The sequence below is a fragment of the Phoca vitulina genome, unplaced genomic scaffold, assembly GCF_004348235.1.
Source record: "Phoca vitulina isolate PV1807 unplaced genomic scaffold, GSC_HSeal_1.0 scaffold16, whole genome shotgun sequence".
In the NCBI taxonomy this organism is placed as follows: domain Eukaryota; kingdom Metazoa; phylum Chordata; class Mammalia; order Carnivora; family Phocidae; genus Phoca; species Phoca vitulina.
In genome coordinates, this window is record NW_022589719.1 from 10,521,297 (window position 1) to 10,539,214 (window position 17,918).

A 17,918-nucleotide genomic window follows, 5' to 3' on the forward strand; every position below is an offset into this window, starting at 1 on the left:
ACGCTGGGAAATCCAAGAGTAAGGTGGTGGCCGATTCAGTTTCTGGTGACAGTTCTCTTCCTGGCTCTTTGCTGTGTCCTCATATGGTGAGAGAAGTGAGGGCTCTCATTTCCTCTTCTTATGAAGGCCACAAATCCTATCAGGTTAGGGCTCCACCCTTATGACCTCATTTAACCTTAATTGCCTCCTAAAAGCCATATCTCTAAATACAATCACACTGGGGGTTAGGGCTTCAGCATAAAAATTTGGGGATGGGGGGCACAATTCAGTCCATAGCAGTTAGTTTGCTTTTCTGCTTTAAGACAACCAACAACTTATCAACAGGGTTTCTATCTGGGGTGGGAGCAATGGGGAACTGTCCTAAAATATGTATGGATAGGTCTCCAGGAAAAACTCTTGCAGCTTGAAAAGATCCTACATAAAGGTAATTCTTACATTTTTTCCCAACTTTACCACTAAAATGTCACTATTTTATTTATGAAGATGTGTGTGCTGTTTATAATTAGAAAAATGAATGTTATTTAATAAAAAATATATGCTAAATGCAAAATATGAATTAAACATATAGCTATTTCTCTTGGTTTTCACAAAGATCTATTTACATGAGACAAAGTGAATGAGTTCACAAAATTCTTTTAAAAATAAATGTGAAGGGGCGCCTGAGTGGCTCATTCGTTAAGCGTCTGCCTTCAGCTCAGGTCATGATCCCAGGGTCCTGGGATTGAGCCCTGCACTGGGCTCCCTGCTCGGCGGGAAGCCTACTTCTCCCTCTCCCACTCCCCCTGCTTGTGTTTCCTCTCTCGCTGTGTCTCTCTCTGTCAAATAAATAAACAAAATCTTTAAGAAAAATAAAAAATAAAAATAATTGTGAAATAAGGCATTTTCAGTACAAACAGGCTCTAAAATATCTAGTCAGCTCATGACCTTCAGTGACATTCTTAATTCCTAGTTTTTCACATGTGTCTAAACTTACTCAGGTATCTTCTTTAAAATGGGTCATCTAAATCATGTGTTTATAATTTCTGCAATAACAAAAGCTCATAATAAAGGAACAACGTTCTGTGCACAGTTCCTCACTGACAATCTATTTTGGGGGTTTAGTCTTCAGTGACTAGTCTTCTCAGGATGGGGCACGCGGGCATCACAGAACTATTGCAGACTCCCTGCCGGCGTGAGGTACTCGCCTGGACAAATCAGAAGGACCCATTTCCCATGCTTTCGGCTTCTGCTTATGCATGGGGAACTGTGTGTGGCAGAGAGAACACACTGGTTTTGAGATGCTACAGAATCAAAGAGATGTTGCAGGGATGGGAGAAGACAGACGCTTCGGGACCATAGAAGGAGAGGCTGGGCAACCATAAATCAGAGAAAGATGCCGGCCCTGAGGACAGAGCCACTAACCCTGGAGAGGGAGCCACCTTAGTGCACTGATGACAGATGAGCCTGCGCCGGTTGGAGATGAGAGGTGCTCCAGCAACGTTCAAAGAGTGGGTAGGAAGAATGTGGTTAAATCATCCAGAATGGCCACAGCAGAGAGAAGCAGAGAGAAAGTCCACATTACAGGGGATTCAAATACCATCTGGGGGTTTTAGTACAGAAAGTCGAGTGAAGCACTTTGAAATGTGTTCTGTTCCTCATTTCTCTGGTAAAAGTACCAACCATTGAAATGGAGTTTCTTTGGAACTGGTGGTGTTCGCCAGACTCCCCAGTGAAATCTGAGTCCTACTCTTCCTCTTGTCTATCTGTTTCACATGTAGTCCACTCTCCAGATGTATTCTTTATAGCCTGATAGCCTGAACAGAAACATTTCTAACTGAACACAAAGGATCTCATGCAAGTCCCCAAATACAAAAACAGACAGCATGGAAAAGAAAAGTATATCAGAAAGAACATTAAAAAAAATAATAATAAAGCAAAGGAAGAAACAAAACGCAGAAACTTTCTAGACATTTCCTAAGTATCTTTCTACATACTGAGACCACATTAATCTCCGTAACACATTGCTTATACCATGCCATTACCTGATTCAGAGAAAGCTAGTGGCTTAAGCACTTTACTCTGGGATAGTGTAATGGGCTGAACTGTGTCCTCCCCAAAACTCATAGGGTGAAGCCCTAACCCCCTGATACGCTTGTATTTGGAGAAAGGTCCCTTAAGGAGGTAATTATGATTAAATGAGGTCATAAGGGTTGGGCACTAATATGACAGGACTGTGGCCTTATTAGAAGAGGATGAGGCACTAGAGGTCTCTCCCTCCACATATGCACAGAGGAAAGGCTATGTGAGGACACACAGTGATGAGGTGTGGCCATCCACAGGCTGGACAGTCCTTTTCAGAAACCAACCCTGCTGGCACCTTATCTTGGACTTTCCAGCCTCTTGGACTGTGAGAAGTAAATTTCTGTTGTTTAAGCCACCCAGCCTGTGATATTTTGCTATGGCAGCCCAAGGAGACTAATATAGATAGCACGCAGTGTCCACCATATACTTCTAAACTATCTCTCCAGTAGTATGTGTCTCTCCCTATTTCTGAGTCCAAGCACTATCTATGTCATACGATTTATGAATCCTAACAACCATACCTTTGTGTTCAGTGCCCCTCATCCTTATTAATGCTTTTTCTGAAACATTAAGATACTGAGTCTTACCCATTTCTCAAGTTTCATCAGAGGTCCTGATTGATTCCTCTGTGGAGCCTTTCTCCTTCACCCCAGGTGGGCAGTGTTCCCCTCCTCTGAACTCCTACTGAACTTCCTGCCTGCACTACTAATTTGACCTTTATCACATGCTGTTAGTACTTCTCTGAGAGCAATGTCAGATCCCTTAGCTAACACATTTTTCTTACAATCTGTATTCATCATTACAAAATATGGAACACAGAGAAAAATACACAAGAAAGAAATACCACCTTTATTAGCTCACCAACACTCAGACCATCTGGTAAATACTTTCAAAAACTAAAATACTTTGTCTTCTGTTCTAAGCGTATGCATGTATATATACAGAATCCAACTCCACATGCTTTATGTTATGCTTCTTTGACTTAGTCTGGAACATCGACAATAGTCATTATTCTTTCCAAAGTTGATTTTAATTGAGTCATAATATTCTATCCTATGTACTATAATTCATTTAACCAACTCCCCATTGATGACTGTTTAAATTATTTCTAATGTATCTGTGGTATAAATACCCTGTGATAAATATTCTTACCAAACAATCTTTGCATAAATTCATTAAAAATCCCTGGGATAAAGTTCTAGAACTCTTCTGAGGTGCACCTCCTACTCTATGTGCCCTTATGAGCTTCCATGAACTCCTCCAGGTCAGTCTACCGCCCTGTCTTGCCTTCCCTCCAACCAACATCTCATTTTTATACGACTTCCTCTTGGCCCAGAAAAATCATATGAAAACATTTCACAAAATAAAAAAAAAGCCAATTATTTGAGATACCACCACAAGATAAGACTTTTAAAAAGTCTATCAAAATCCATTTATTGGTTGCCTAAAGTTTTTATGTAAAAACTAAGGCAAAATGTCAAATTTTAGGACTATTTATTTATTTATTTATGAGAGAGAAAGAGAGAGAGAAAGAAAGAGAGGGCACAAGCCAGGAGAGGAGCAGAGGGAGAGGGGCAAACAGACATGAGGCTCCATCTCACAACCCTGAGATCACGACCTGAGCCAAAATCAAGAGTCAGAGGCTTAACCGACTGAACCACGCAGGGACTCCGACTACATCCTTGATGTTACAAAAATAAATGAACTGCTACTCATCATTTCCTTAGTCAGTGTTTTAACTTTGGAAAGTGGAAAGTTTGCCGCAGTTCCAGGACTCTGGGTAGTAAGAATATGATTAGGTTTTTCTCTAAGAATACTGTTGTTTTCTCTCCAGAAAACATACCTAGTGAATAATTCCTGAGGGGGAAATAAATTACTCTTTTGTGAATCGGGTTTTAAACACAACAGGAAAACTATTTACTCTTTTAAAGTTTAGATTTTCCTCTTCGGCTACAGTGGATTTAATTATCATTGGTTCCTCCTGGCCAAGTGTCATATTCTGATTCACACACATGTCAGACAGCATTGAGCTCGTTTAATCATTATATCCACATAAGCTCATTTAATCATTACATCGACCCTGTGAGGAAAGTAATATTCCCATTTTACAGATGAGAAAATGAGGTTTAGAGAGGTAAAATAATTTGCCTAACCTTACAATCTGGAAGTGCCAGAGCTGGGATTTGAATGCAGGTGTTATGAAGCAATCGCCTTTCACTCTAGATTTACCTCTGAAATGGTTTTGCCCCAGGCGTAAGTGCCATCTTCAGGTCTGCCTCCATTTAGATGAATCCATACTCGTTTTGCATCCGGCTGCTGATAGACGCTGCGGTACCTGCGTGCAGGATGTGTCGTTTCAACTGGAGAATTCCTCTTGACTTGCAGTTCTTGAACTGCAGAAAGGTGCGCCTGGTAAGAAAAGCCCAGAGAACACCGGGGTTAGAGAACTGCCTGGCTAGTGTGTGTATGGAGAATGTGATGAAAACAGAAATACTTATAATTGCAAATTATATTTTAAAAATCGTAGGAAGTGTATTACCCTCTCCTGTCACTGACTCTTCGGTACATTCCCCTTGCTTCCATGAGTCACCAAAGGCAATAATAACCATTAGAGCAATAATAATAAGGTACTTATTTTGGCAAAACACTTAACTTTCATTTATAATTTGGAAAAATGAATGGAGATGTGTTTTTGGACTTCTGTGTGGTGTTTCTCCTACTGAGCAATTTCTCTGCATCTAACAAATGAGTTTTTGATTAGAATCACAACATCTTTTTCTTTAACCAAGAAATGCTTAAGGGAATGTGCACGACTGTTGTTTGAGTCTTCACTCTCTGTCTTTTAAAATACAGCAGCCACCCTTATACTTTGCCAGCTCCCTGCCAGGCAGCTTTTCATCCTATTTCAAGCATGTCCAGTTCAATGCTTTGCATTCATTCCCTGGTCAGTGATTTATCCTTCTCAGCTTGGCAAGAAGTCATACTTCTAGCAATGTCAATTTCTTTTTTCTAGTAACCTTGACTTGGGCACACGCCTAAGATTTAGATTGAACACATTTCATGATTTGAGAAACCCTATTAAATAAGAACATATCATTTTGATGAAAAACTTCACAAAGCAAAAAGTTTTCCCAGGTCTCTATCCCCAATCCTCTCTCAACAGCTGACCTTTCTCTTCTCGACTTTTTTATGTCTGGCAATCCTGACTGATTAACCAATAGGACTGAAACTGCTTTTTGAATTCCTCACTCCTGAATGTCTCCATTGCAATTAGTATTTTGCTCCTTGCTCTTTCTACATATTGAGACATACCCTTAGGAGTGATGAGCAATGAAGCCATAAGGCTCAACTTGACTACACTTACTATAATTACCTTTGTACATATCCACTGGGCCTTTTTCTCTTCTTTGCTAAGATCATAGTTTCTGGTCTCCATTCAAACAAAACAGACTTTCATATGAGCTGGCTGTCTTTTAGATAACTACTCTCCAAATGCCAACTCAATGCTTGGCATACGCTTATGTGGTCATAACTGACCAGATGCTGGGGATATATTAATAGCATAATTTTAAAATTCAATACTATACTTTTAAAACCTTATTAAAGAGGCAGTCTTTAATGTCTGGAGTCCTGAAGAACATACCTCTGTATGTCTTATGAGTTCCATGAGTTTAATTTCCTCTTGAGTCTGCTCAGTCCAGCCTCCCTCCACCACCACTGGCTGCACGGGGCTTTTGTTGGGAACCATGGCGGCTGGCTGACGTGCTGTTACTCGCCGCCCTGGGGAAAGAAGTCCCTGGTAATGTTGCTTCTGAAGATGGGCTTTCGGATTTCAAATAAATTGGTTTGGCATTCTATGCATAAATCATTCCACTTGGGAGCATAGGCTAAAATACTAAATATATCATAAAAGCAAAGATGCCTAAGGTAATAATATCTAACAATGCCTCTTCATATGGGAGCTTGAGGCTTCAAATAGCCAGGATATGCATATTCACTGTACAGATGGAAAAGAAAGATAACATGCTGAATTCCACACTGGCCCCGGCCTCTCCTGCATGATATGGTTCAGTGGTAATTTAGTCAAATAGAATCCATGACCTATATAGCCCATCATCTCTTCCAGTCATGGAACATATGTTTTGTTCTCTTCACTAATAATAAGCCTTTCCCCAACAATTAGCTTAGCAGCCTGGGGATTAAGTAATTCTAAAATAATATTAACCCAAGAGACAGGAGGCTTTTTTTTCTATCTAATAATACCCTCAAGCATGATTAGTTTCTGACACCTCTGCTGTGCCCTTTAGGTTGTTAAAAAGCTGTGGTAAGAGAAAATATTTATTGGAATACTGTACTCCAAAGAATAATAGGCATAATTTAATAAGTGTGTTGATTTGAATGTATGCATTCTTTCAACTAGTCCACTTAAAATCATTATAAGAGAGATTTAAAAATCATACTTACGAAATTGTCTTCTTTTTCCATGTTGAAGATAAACTCACACTGAATCTCATACTGATCTCTAAACTTCTTAAGTAAAAATAATGCTTTCTTTCACATGTTCCTTCTAGAAACTTATCGTGAGCACCAGCTATCAGTCAGGTGTTGTGCTAGATAAGGCTAATACAAACATGTTCAAGATTTAGTCCTTGTCTCAAGTCTGGTGGGGAAGGCAGATGTCAAGGAAATGATTACACCAATAATTGATTGCAGTTGTGCTGCACCAGAGAAGTACAGGATCTATATAAAAGCATCGAACAGGGGCCACTGCCCTAGTCTGAAGTGCCAGAGAAGACTTCTTTGCAAAAGTAACGCTGAAGTGGATAAAATAATAGAAATACTAACACGAGGGGTGCCTGGGTGGCTCAGTAGTTAAGCATCTGCCTTTGGCTCAGGTCATGATCCCAGGGTCCTGGGATCGAGCCCCACATCGGGCTCCCTGCTCAGTGGAGAGTCTGCTTCTCCCATTCCCTCTGCCTTTCTCCCCAGCTTGTACTCTCTCTCTCAAATAAATAGATGAAATCTTAAAAAGAAAAAATGTTAATATGAAGTTGAGTCCTAATTTTGTTGCCAAGGGAGTCTTAGTATGCAGATTTTCAGAACCATAACTACAAACAAAACTCTTCGAAAACAATTTAGTATTTGCAGAGAATAAAGCATCTGCACTCTTGTAAGCTCAAGTTCGTGGAAACAGATCCAGCAATAAAAATAAATGGCAGCAATGACTTTTCAGGGGAACCAGAATTCTACATACATAATAAGCATTCTATGCAATTTATGGATGTGGAGAAAACATAATTGAATCAGTCAGCCAATGAGTTACAGTGGCAATGCCATTAGGTTATGTGCTTTGGGGAAGACCACAGTGGTACGAGAAAAATGCATAACACAATTTACCCAAATACAGTTTCTAGCCTACTCTATTCATAAAGTGCAGAAAACATTAATTTATGACACATAAATATTTTATTTATAGGGCCTTTTGAACACTAAAACTTTGCTCAACTAAAGAGAGCTCAGCAATAGTTTATCATTTACACTCTTAAGAGCCAGGATTTGAATGTAGGAAAAGAGCAAAAGCCATAATGCATTATTTGTTTTTTGTCAACTTGCTTCTAATGGTCTTAAAAAAAAAAAATGAATGCATTTGCACTATAATTTTCTTAAAGAGACATAAATTCATCACAAAAGGTTTTGGTTTGGGGAAAAATGTTCACAACAAACTATTTATGTAGGTAAGAATACAAATTGAAACCAAGCACAAATGTATTGATTAAATTATTTTTATTTTCTTATTACATTCTCCATATATCCTATTTTATTTCATATGAGATCTGGGGAAAGTAATGATAATAGCTAACAATTAATGGGGAAAACCAGAGAACGTGAGTGCTTTGCTGTCTTTCAAACTATAAATCTCACGCCCACACCCCTCCCTTGATCAGAGGCCCACTCTGTTTCAGCATTATCTATGCCTGGGAGGGTAAGTCCACCTCATTTGAGGTTTTAGTTGGCAAATCCATTTAGCTCTCACACTAAATAAAATACTTCAGCATTGTCTTTATATGTAACAACGGTGATATTTTGGCCTAATCTGCCATTTCTTCATTTCATTGATCAGTTTTTAAGACCCCAAGTCAGAAAATGGGCTGCCTTCCTAGGAACCCTTATTCTAATATTTATTGAGTATTTATTATGTGCTATGCATGAAGTAAATACTTGACATTTGTTACTTCCTCATAAAAACCCTACAAAGTTATTACTAGTATTGTGATTAATATTAGCAGTGACCATACTTACAAATGTAATGTAAAATTAGCTTGGCACAGTACTTTATATATGCTTAATAAACATTTGTTGTATTCACCAATGGCTATAATAACAGAAAATAATCTACTTAGCCACTATTTATACCTCCCATACCTCCTCTTTCATCCAATCCTCAAGAAGCTCATCATCCAACAGGGATTGCAGTTAACTGAATTTTGACTTGTTCTTATTTATCTTCATAATCCCAACAACTAGAAAAGTTCTTCCTCAGAGTAGGTATTTTATATGTATGTATTGAATTTACATTTAATAGCAGAAAATGCAACAGTTTGTCAGTGGAGACAAGATTTATCTTAGCACTAAATTCTAAGAGAAATTTCATTAATGCATTCCTTCATAACGGACATCATCTGACATCTACCAACAGTGATATTGCAGATGATACCAACTGAACTTTAAATGCTTTTTTTTATAAATGCCTTTTTAATACTTAATTATAATAAAAGCTGAAGACATGATATAAAATCAGAATATGGTAAAGGCAGCTCTGCTATTTTCAGTACGTTGCTTTTTATTGATTTAATTTGATACAGGAATAGACCATAGAAAACTCAGTGGAAAGAATGGTTGAAATTCCATTCATTCTTTAATTCATTCTACAAGTATTCACAGTGCAAATAAGAAGGTAGTAGAATTTATAATGTAACATAGGGAAGACAGTCACATGACCAGGTAATTATATTAATGTAATAACGATTATCATGGGGGAAGCTCAAGGTGTGATAAACCACATTATTCCTAACATGGAAAAGGGAAGGCTTTTAGGAAGAAATAATAAGTAAGCTGAAAACTATTTAATCAGTAGAAGCAATCCAAAAGGACAAGGAGAGAAAAGTTTGAGGCAGAGGAAACTAAATTGTGCCAAAAGCTCAGTTAAGAAAGCACCTAATATGTCTCGGGGACTGAAAAACAGTCTGACTGGTGGAGTGGAGAGGACAAGAAAAGAGAGCAGCTTACACAGAACCAGATCATGAAAGACCACATTGAGGAGTTTCATCTGTCCTAAAGATAATAGGGAGATTTGAAAGGTTTTATGCGTGGAGTACCGTAATATTTTTTGTATTTTTGCCTGATCACTCCACCTTCAGAATGTCACCATTATGCATAGAATAGAAACTACTGTCAAGACTGGAAGCAGGGAGTCAAGTCACAAAGCTGTTCTAGTAATCCAAAGAATAGATGACATTGACTGGAATTTAGATAATACAGTTGGGGATGGAGACCGAATTCATTTGAGAAGATACATTGGAAGCAACAAGACGTACTGATATTTGCCTAGGGAAAGTGAGAGAGGGGGAGATGCCAAGGATAACTCCCAGGTTTCTAAGATGGAACACCTGGGGGGATGATGGGTCCACTGCCAGAAGAAATGAAGGAGATACTGGAGTGGTGATATGAAAACTTTAGTTTTGGACATGCCCATGGGACATTCTAGTGAAAATGTGTCACAGTTGGAATAGTAGACACTACCAGTCATGATAGATGCTTTTCATGTACACCCAATAATTCTTTTGGAAAGAAATGAATAATAGTCATTTCAGCCCAGAGTTCTGTCTAGTGCACTTACAACTAGTTGTGTTGCTTATTGAAGTAAAATTCACATGCTTTATGACAACAGACAGTGTACATACTTAGGAGGTGAAATCCTGCCATGGCAATTACAGTGCCTGAAATGTATTCCTCTCTAGACTAAAGTCCATGATACTCTGTTTCTCCCCAAAGAATCATCTGGTATCTAAAGTGCTAGGAATAGTATAAGGTCTGGAACCTAAGATTCTGTGACAAAGAGAATGCAAGAGGAGAACAAATATTGCCAATTGATCACTTTGACTATGAATAGCATATCTTATGCTGACTAACAGGAAGAAGCCCTTCTGAGATATTAATATTGACCTTTGAAAAATTCAGTCCTCACTCAGATTATAAAATAAACAAACAGGGGCGCCTGAGTGGCTCAGTCTGTTAAGCTTCTGCCTTCAGCTCAGGTCATGATCCCAGGGTCCTGAGATGGAGCATCAGGTTCCCTGCTCAGTAGGGGGTCTGTTTCTCCCTCTCCCTTTGCCCCTGCTCAGCTCGTCCTCACTTTCTCTCTCTCTCTCTCAAATAAACATTTGTGCATGCTCTCTCTAATAAATAAATAAATCTAAACAAAACAAAACAAAACAAAAACAACCCCCCACCTTCTTCCCCAACATACCCAAGGAATAGACCGAAAGTTTTGTTTAAGGACTAATTCCAAAGCCCACAAAATGTTAGTTCAGCAACTGTTTCAATTCCAGCATAAGGGTTATATGACCCAGACACTCTCCTAATTTTAAAAATTTACATATAATTCATGTGGTATTCATTTTAATATAAAAGTTACAAATATAAAATCAGTACTGAAAGATATATTATTAGGTTTTAGACTTGCTCAAGTGACTTTTGTGACACAATATTTATAGTACTCAGCTGAACATCTGGTATCTAATAGTAGGAAAAAACTTCCAGCAAATTGGGGTTACATTTAGAATTAAACATAGTGATACTTGATTTAGTTCATACTGACCTTTTAACAGTCTCATTTTGTGTTTCATGGTGTCTAGATCAGCCAAAATTTTGTCTTTTTTTAGCCATTTCTGTTTTTCTAATTTTTGGGCTTTCTGCAATGCTGGAAAAAATATATGATATTTTATCTTGCATTGTGTTATCAACAGTAATTTATCATGCAAGCCAATAATTTATAAAGAACTTTCTGCTCCAAGAAATAGATTCAATTAGAAATAAGTAATTAAAAGGTAAGGGTCATTAAAAGAAACCTCATTTGAAAGATGACAGGGCTTAAGGCATTTCTCTATGGAATGGAGAAGGGGGGAAGAAGAACAGTGCTGTTTTATTATATAGATTTACCATATGCAATAGCCATATTTCATTTTCCACTTCCACAAACTATTTGGAGGTGATGAAAGCCTGGCTTGGAACCATTCATTTTTTAAACATCCACCTACTGCCTAAAGGGTGCAATTCTTAAAAATGAAAATGTGCAGACAGGTCGTCTTCAGTGTGAATTAAACTCATTTGTTATTTTCTAATGTATACCATTATTCTCAGTCTTATAGACCAAGGATCTCTTTATCAACTAAATTAGACATTTTTCCATGCAGAATACTCCATTCCAGTAAAAAAAAAAAAAAAAAACAGGCAACTGTGCAAATATAGGAGTATAGCTATCCTTGTGCACATATTAACTGATGGACCTCCTGTTCTTTGCACAAATGTGATGTTATTATGTTGGCATTATACACATTTTATTCTTTTCTTACGGTGACATAAAATTTATTTCTCTCTCCTTTATACACTTGTTTGAAAGAAAGCAAAAACAAAAAACTTACCCTTCGGAGATAGAAATGGTTCACCACAAGATACCCAGATGGCAATGGGATTTCTGAGGATGAGAGTGAGCAAAGACTTATCTATACCATCCAAACTATCGAATGTCACAGACTTCGGAAACAATTTGGTTTTCACTTTCATTCTTGAGTTTTCTAGGAAACAAATGGCACATTAATCAATACACAATTAATAATGAATAAATTTGCCTCCTGAATTTATTTGTTTATTCAAAATATTTCATTTCTCATTAATGACTTGATTTAAACGGTTAATACATAAACCAGATGCAAATACATAAATACGATCAGAAACTTCATATGCAACCAAATAATTTAAACTAATCTGATTGTAAATAAACTTTTAAATTCCTTTCTTATGCTTTACTAGTTATGAAAGAAATCTGAGATGGCTTACTAAAATATCTACTCTGAAGAGGAATAAAATAAAGAGATAAAAAAACCAAGGAAATGAGGAAAGAAGTATAGCAATAGACTAAAGCCAGGGATAAAATGCTTCAGTGTCCTTATCTTTTAAATGAATAATAGATACTAGATATCTCATTCTGCTGTTGGGAAGATTAAAAGAAAAAAAAAAGGAAAGTGCTTAGAATAAATGGTGTTTGGTCTATTTAATTGGACGAGCATCCAAAAAATGCTAGATAACATTTTTGTTATTAAATGGACATGAAAGCCACACTTTTCATTTGCTAGAGTTAAAGCACAGTTTGGGTTCTAAGCATTCTAGTGGCCCAAGTAAAGAAGAAAACACAATTTCAAGATTCACATGGCCCATACAGAGAGATAAATTCCTCAGAAGATACAACTTTCCTGGCCCTGAGATCTGAGAGAAATTTATTTCAGGGTCTTCGTAAAGGGTTTTTTTGTGAGGTAGCAAACAGTATCCTATAATAGAAATGAAAAATATTGAGAACTTAACAACATGCTGGGTATTTCACTAAGAGTTCTGCCTACATTATTTCAGGTAAGTCTCAAAATGATACTCTGAGGTAGGTCCATTCCTCTGTTACAAAGTAACTGAGGTTTAATCACATAGCTAGGTAGCGGCAGAGTCAGGATTAGAACCCAGGCCATATGCCTCCAGAGCCTGTGCCCTTAACCACCATCTCCATAGCAAACATGATACTCAGTTTCTGACTGGTGTCTGTTTTTTTAAAGTTCCTCAATGCAAATTGATGGCATAACATAAGCCACAATTCAGTAAAAGGGGGCAACCCACTAATGGATCAGCCTGAATCAAGGATAACCTCTAGAATATAGAGAGGAAGGGATGGCCATATACTTTTAGTACTCCAGCATAAATAACATTACTTCCAGTCAAGTTTTAAATAACAATTTGAAAGAAGAGCCTTTGAGATTGTAATCTTCCAGAACCTGGAGATCAGATATTCTATATGCCAAGTAAAGACCAAACTATATGCTTTAATGATTAGCTAGGCATTAAATGCTGACATAATTATTTTTAAAAACTAATTAGAAAACAGGACAAGTAATATCATTGTGAAATAATAGAAAATATATATATTGGTCTCTGCCCTAAGTTCCTGGAAGAAAGCTTCTAAAATTCTGGTCATTTTCTAAGTGATGAGAGCACTAGGAGCATCTTTTGTTCTAATATTTTGTCTTTGATCCTGGTTCCTCACACAGATCCTAAATCCTTTGGAATTTCCTGGATGATAGCAGTAGCTTGTTTTCTAACAAGAGCACTTTTGGCAGACTCTTGGATGAAGGCTGGTCACCAGGAAGACCAAGCCATGATTAGAACCTTGGAGTTTTCCATCCTACACTTCATTGTCCAGAGAAGGGAGAGAGGCTGGAAATGGAATTAGTGAACAATCATGCCTACATGATAAAATCCAATACAAATCCCAAAAGTACAGGGTTTGGAGACCCTCTGGGTTGGTGAATGCATGGAGATGGTAGGAGAGTGGTGGGCTTGGAGAGAGCAGAGAAGTTATGTGCTCCTTCTCACACAACTTGCCCTACTCATCTCTTCTACCTGGATGTTCATCAGTATTCTTTATCATATCCTTTTATAATAAACCAGTAGACAGTAAGTAGACTGTTTCCTTGAATTCTGTGAGCTTCTCTACCAAATTAATTGAACTGAAAGAAGGAATCATGGGAATTTCCAATTTAAGCCAACTGGTCAGAAACACAGGTCTGGACATCTGAAGTGGGGGATGGATCGGATAGCAGCCTTGTGGGACTGAGCTCTTAACCTGTGGGATCTGAAGCTATAACCAGGTAGACAGTGGCAGAATTCAGTTAAATTGCAGGACACCCAGCTGGTGTCACAGAATTGCTTGGTGTGGGGAAAAAAACACATCAGGTGTCAGAAGTCTTGTGAATGTGATAAGAGTGTGAGAGTAAAGGACAGATACACAGGAAGAAGAGTGGGTTTTTCCTACTCAACTGTACACACAATAATGATAGCTAATATTCATTGAATGTTTAGTAAACATCAACCAGGCACTACTCTAAGTGACATATACATTTATATATAAACTCCTATTCATATATGTTTTTATGAACACATGTTCATATTTATGAGGACCAAATGAGTATATATTTACATGACTATCAGTGTGCAATTCATAAAATGAGGAAACTGAGGTCCAAGAGGTTAAACAACTTGCCCAAGATCATTCAGCTAGCAAGGAACAGAGGTAGGATCTGAACCCTGGTATTCTGGCTCCAAAACCCAAGTTCTTAATCTTCAAATCATGACTCTCAGTACAACAGTGGAAATCTGAGATCACTCTGCTGAATCACTGTGAGTAAGACTCATTCGTATTTCCCAAACTGTTGCTGGGGACAGAGTTCCTGGCCTCAACTTGTACATAGTTTGATGAGACACACAAAGATGTAAACAGATAATTATAATACAGTGTGCTGGGAGCTGCAATACAGGGGCCTTCACTGATGCTTCTGGGAGTTTAGAGGGGCAGTGGCAATGGGCAGGGGCAGGAGGATAGATAACATCCTCTCTTCAAATAATAGAAAGAGATTTGCATTGATCCAGCCCCACCTTCTTAAGTGGTCTCCAGTTGGTTTTGGTTTTAAATTTAAAAACAAAAGCTGCTCATGTTATATAAAGTAGCTAAGTTGTCAAACATATTTTATAAATTTGAGGCAATTTTTTTATTGTTTTGGTGCTGAGACCAAATTTACATTATTTGTTAACTTTTTCTTATCATTCTGCAAGGTAAAAGCAATACGAGAATCTCACATGAGAGAAGCTTCCTGTGATTCTATAATTCTAGAAAGGGGTGATTGAGTCACAGAATCACATTTAACTTTTTTATGATGAAAAATAAGAATCAGCTAAATCCTACAGAATGTAACCAACCTTTCATACTTTTAATAGTTGTCTCCTTTGTTCGAACAGGGACTGCCTCTTTCTTTTGTTCCTCGGTGTTTCTCTGGATGAAAGATTCCTCTAGCGCCCATAAAACCAAATCACGTAAGGAAAGGATTGCGGTCCCATCTTTGGTATATATTTTGGAGGCTGCTCTGGTGAGACCAAGTTGCTCCGTGCATTCTGTAAGAAGCTAAATAACACAGATTGTAAGGAACTGATGAGACGAAAGAGTGATAGGGCTGGGAATAATCGTGAAGAGCTTATTATTTTAGAAATTTGAGAAAATCCATTAATTTGCAAAAACAGAAAGCTAAATAACTACCGACTTGATCTTTAATTAGAGACAATTTTTGGTATCAGACTGTCCTACATAATCTCACAAAATTAGTCCACTCAAACTGTGAAAATTAGCTCCAAAAATTTAACACAGCAGCTGATGTATGTTAATACATTTTGTCATCAGAGTGTTTACTTCCTAAGAAGTGTTCAATTTAGAGATTCACTTTCAACTTTGTTGCTTTATAAGGTATAAAATTGTAACACTTTGTATTGATGAACTGCTTTAAAATAAATGAGTAGTTGACTTTCAAACCCAAACTAACCTATATTATTACTTTCATTTTGCAAAAAGGAAAACAGGCTGAAAGGTTAACATTTTTGTCCGAGACTACAGAAGCCAGTTATGGAGCTCAGGGTGAATCTTGGAGTTGCTAACTTTTCTGATTTGTTTAGTTCACTGAACAACATCTTAATAAAAAGGCTATTTGTATTCAACTGAAAAGGTGAGCAAACGAGTAGGTGTGTATGTGTGTGTTTGCAAGGACGTCTCCAGGGTAAGTCCATATCATATTTAATGTTGCTTATAAAATATGCTGTTAAAGGCATTGGCCAGAATGTATAGACAAGAGAGTCACCAAGAAAAGGAAGGACAAAGCTGGGTTTGAACCTCTTGAGCTCTATGACAGAAACCACATGTTTCTTCCTAACACAACTCTTGCTTCTCCGATTTGAAAATGAAATGAAACAACCTGTCAACAAATAAGTGCTCAGATTTTCCAGATGATAGATGAGGTGGCATCTCTTAGAATATTCAGATGACATACAACTTGAAGCTGGAAAGGGAAAGAAGGTGAAAAAAAGGGGGGGCATTCTCTCTATCATACAAGTGAAGAAAATCTGGTAGCTTGGTTTCCCCCTGCTTTTATGTATCTTTGCTCTGAAGCCAATCTAAAAACCTGGTTTCTGGTTTCTCATTTTTCTAAGTCTGTATCCAAAGAAATACAATAAAAAAGAATATCTTTAAGAAAACAGAGATCTTGATCTCATCAGCTTGAATTGGTGAAACTGGCCAGGGACATTTATCATTCAATCCCACTGCTTTTTTCTTGTCAGAAGAATCACTATTATCATTACCTCGGAGGATGCAAGAAACGTTTAAGTGATAGCCACTTACTGTGGGGAATGTTCCAGCCACAATTAACTTCCCATTTCGATATCCATCTCCATTTTTGTATGCAATTATTTTCACTGCCTCCTGGTGCAGAGCTGCTGTACCACTATGAGATACAACTTGCGTGCAGGTCTTCATCCGTAAAGATAATAGACGTTCTTCATAATAACTTAGCGTTTTCTCAGCCTCATAAGAAGATAAATCAGCCTGATTAAAAAACAAAAACAAAAACAAAAAACACAGAGGTCTACTCAAGCTTTTTACTTTAGTTTTTGTTATTTTGGTATATTTCAGTCTCTTAATTTAATAAATATTTGCATGTACCTGTGTGGTATCTAAATTTTGAAATGCTCACTCCGCATGCTATAGGTATTGGATACCGCAGTGGGAAGAACATTGGGTCAGAGCTCAGTTCTCTTCCCAGCCCTGTCACTGAGTCTCTAGGTGACTTTAGGTCTCTGGCTTGTGTGCCTGGCCTTCTCCTATTTTCTACTTTGCCTTCTCCTGTGACAGGAGTTGGGGGAGGATGCCAGGGCCAGAGAAAGCCTGGCGTTGAAGTAATGAGATGCTGGCACTACAGATAATCTCTTCCTCTTTAACTTGAGGATGATGCCATCCTGTGGTGGCAGATATTGATGAATGGGGAGGGGAATGAGTGCAGTCCTAATCTACATGGTAAGGAGGGCTGTAAACACCACACTTCACCCTTCCTTTTCCATCCCTACTCAGGATGCTGCTTTGAAGGAAAAACCCTGAGATGCTTTAACACTGGGGATTCTTTCCAATCAGCTCACCAGCACCTCTTTAACCCCACCATCACTAAAGCAAAGCCAAATGCCTTCAGACTTCCCCAGAGGACTAACTTCTTTTCACCTTCAGAGTTACTGCTGCACTTAATGTTTACTGCAACTGTTCCTATCCCCTCCAGACCCCTCCCACCCGGCACTGTGTATCCAGTTTAGGAGAACAAGGAGAAAAGATCTAGAAATGGAGAGAACGAGCCCTGGAGAGCACACCAAGTTGGAAGGTTCCTCTTAGGAATTTTTCCTTTTTATTTTTTTATATTTTTTATTTTTATTTTATTTTATTATGTTATGTTAATCACCATGCATTATATCTTTAGTTTTTGATGTAGTGTTCCATGATTCATTGTCTGCATATAACACCCAGTGCTCCATGCAGTACGTGCCCTCTTTAATATCCATCACCGGGCTAACCCATCCTCCCACCCCCCTCCCCTCTAGAACTCTCAGTTTGTTTCTCAGAGTCCATAGTCTCTCATGGTTCGTCTCCCCCTCCGATTCCCCCCCTTCATTTCTCCCTT

At 38.0% G+C, this 17,918-nt stretch overlaps 1 protein-coding gene across 1 annotated transcript in view; it reads right to left on the reverse strand.

Moving 5' to 3' along the window:
- The window catches only part of DCDC1 (doublecortin domain containing 1), a 465,966-nt gene that overhangs the window by 8,221 nt on the left and 439,827 nt on the right, over positions 1–17,918 (reverse strand). Inside the window, exons 31-36 of the mRNA XM_032415097.1 lie at positions 16,598–16,801; positions 15,142–15,334; positions 11,763–11,915; positions 10,940–11,041; positions 5,705–5,841; positions 4,291–4,470 (exon numbers count right to left, since the gene is read on the reverse strand). Of these exons, the coding sequence (XP_032270988.1) occupies positions 4,291–4,470; positions 5,705–5,841; positions 10,940–11,041; positions 11,763–11,915; positions 15,142–15,334; positions 16,598–16,801 (969 nt within the window). The remainder of the gene's footprint in view (positions 1–4,290; positions 4,471–5,704; positions 5,842–10,939; positions 11,042–11,762; positions 11,916–15,141; positions 15,335–16,597; positions 16,802–17,918) is intronic.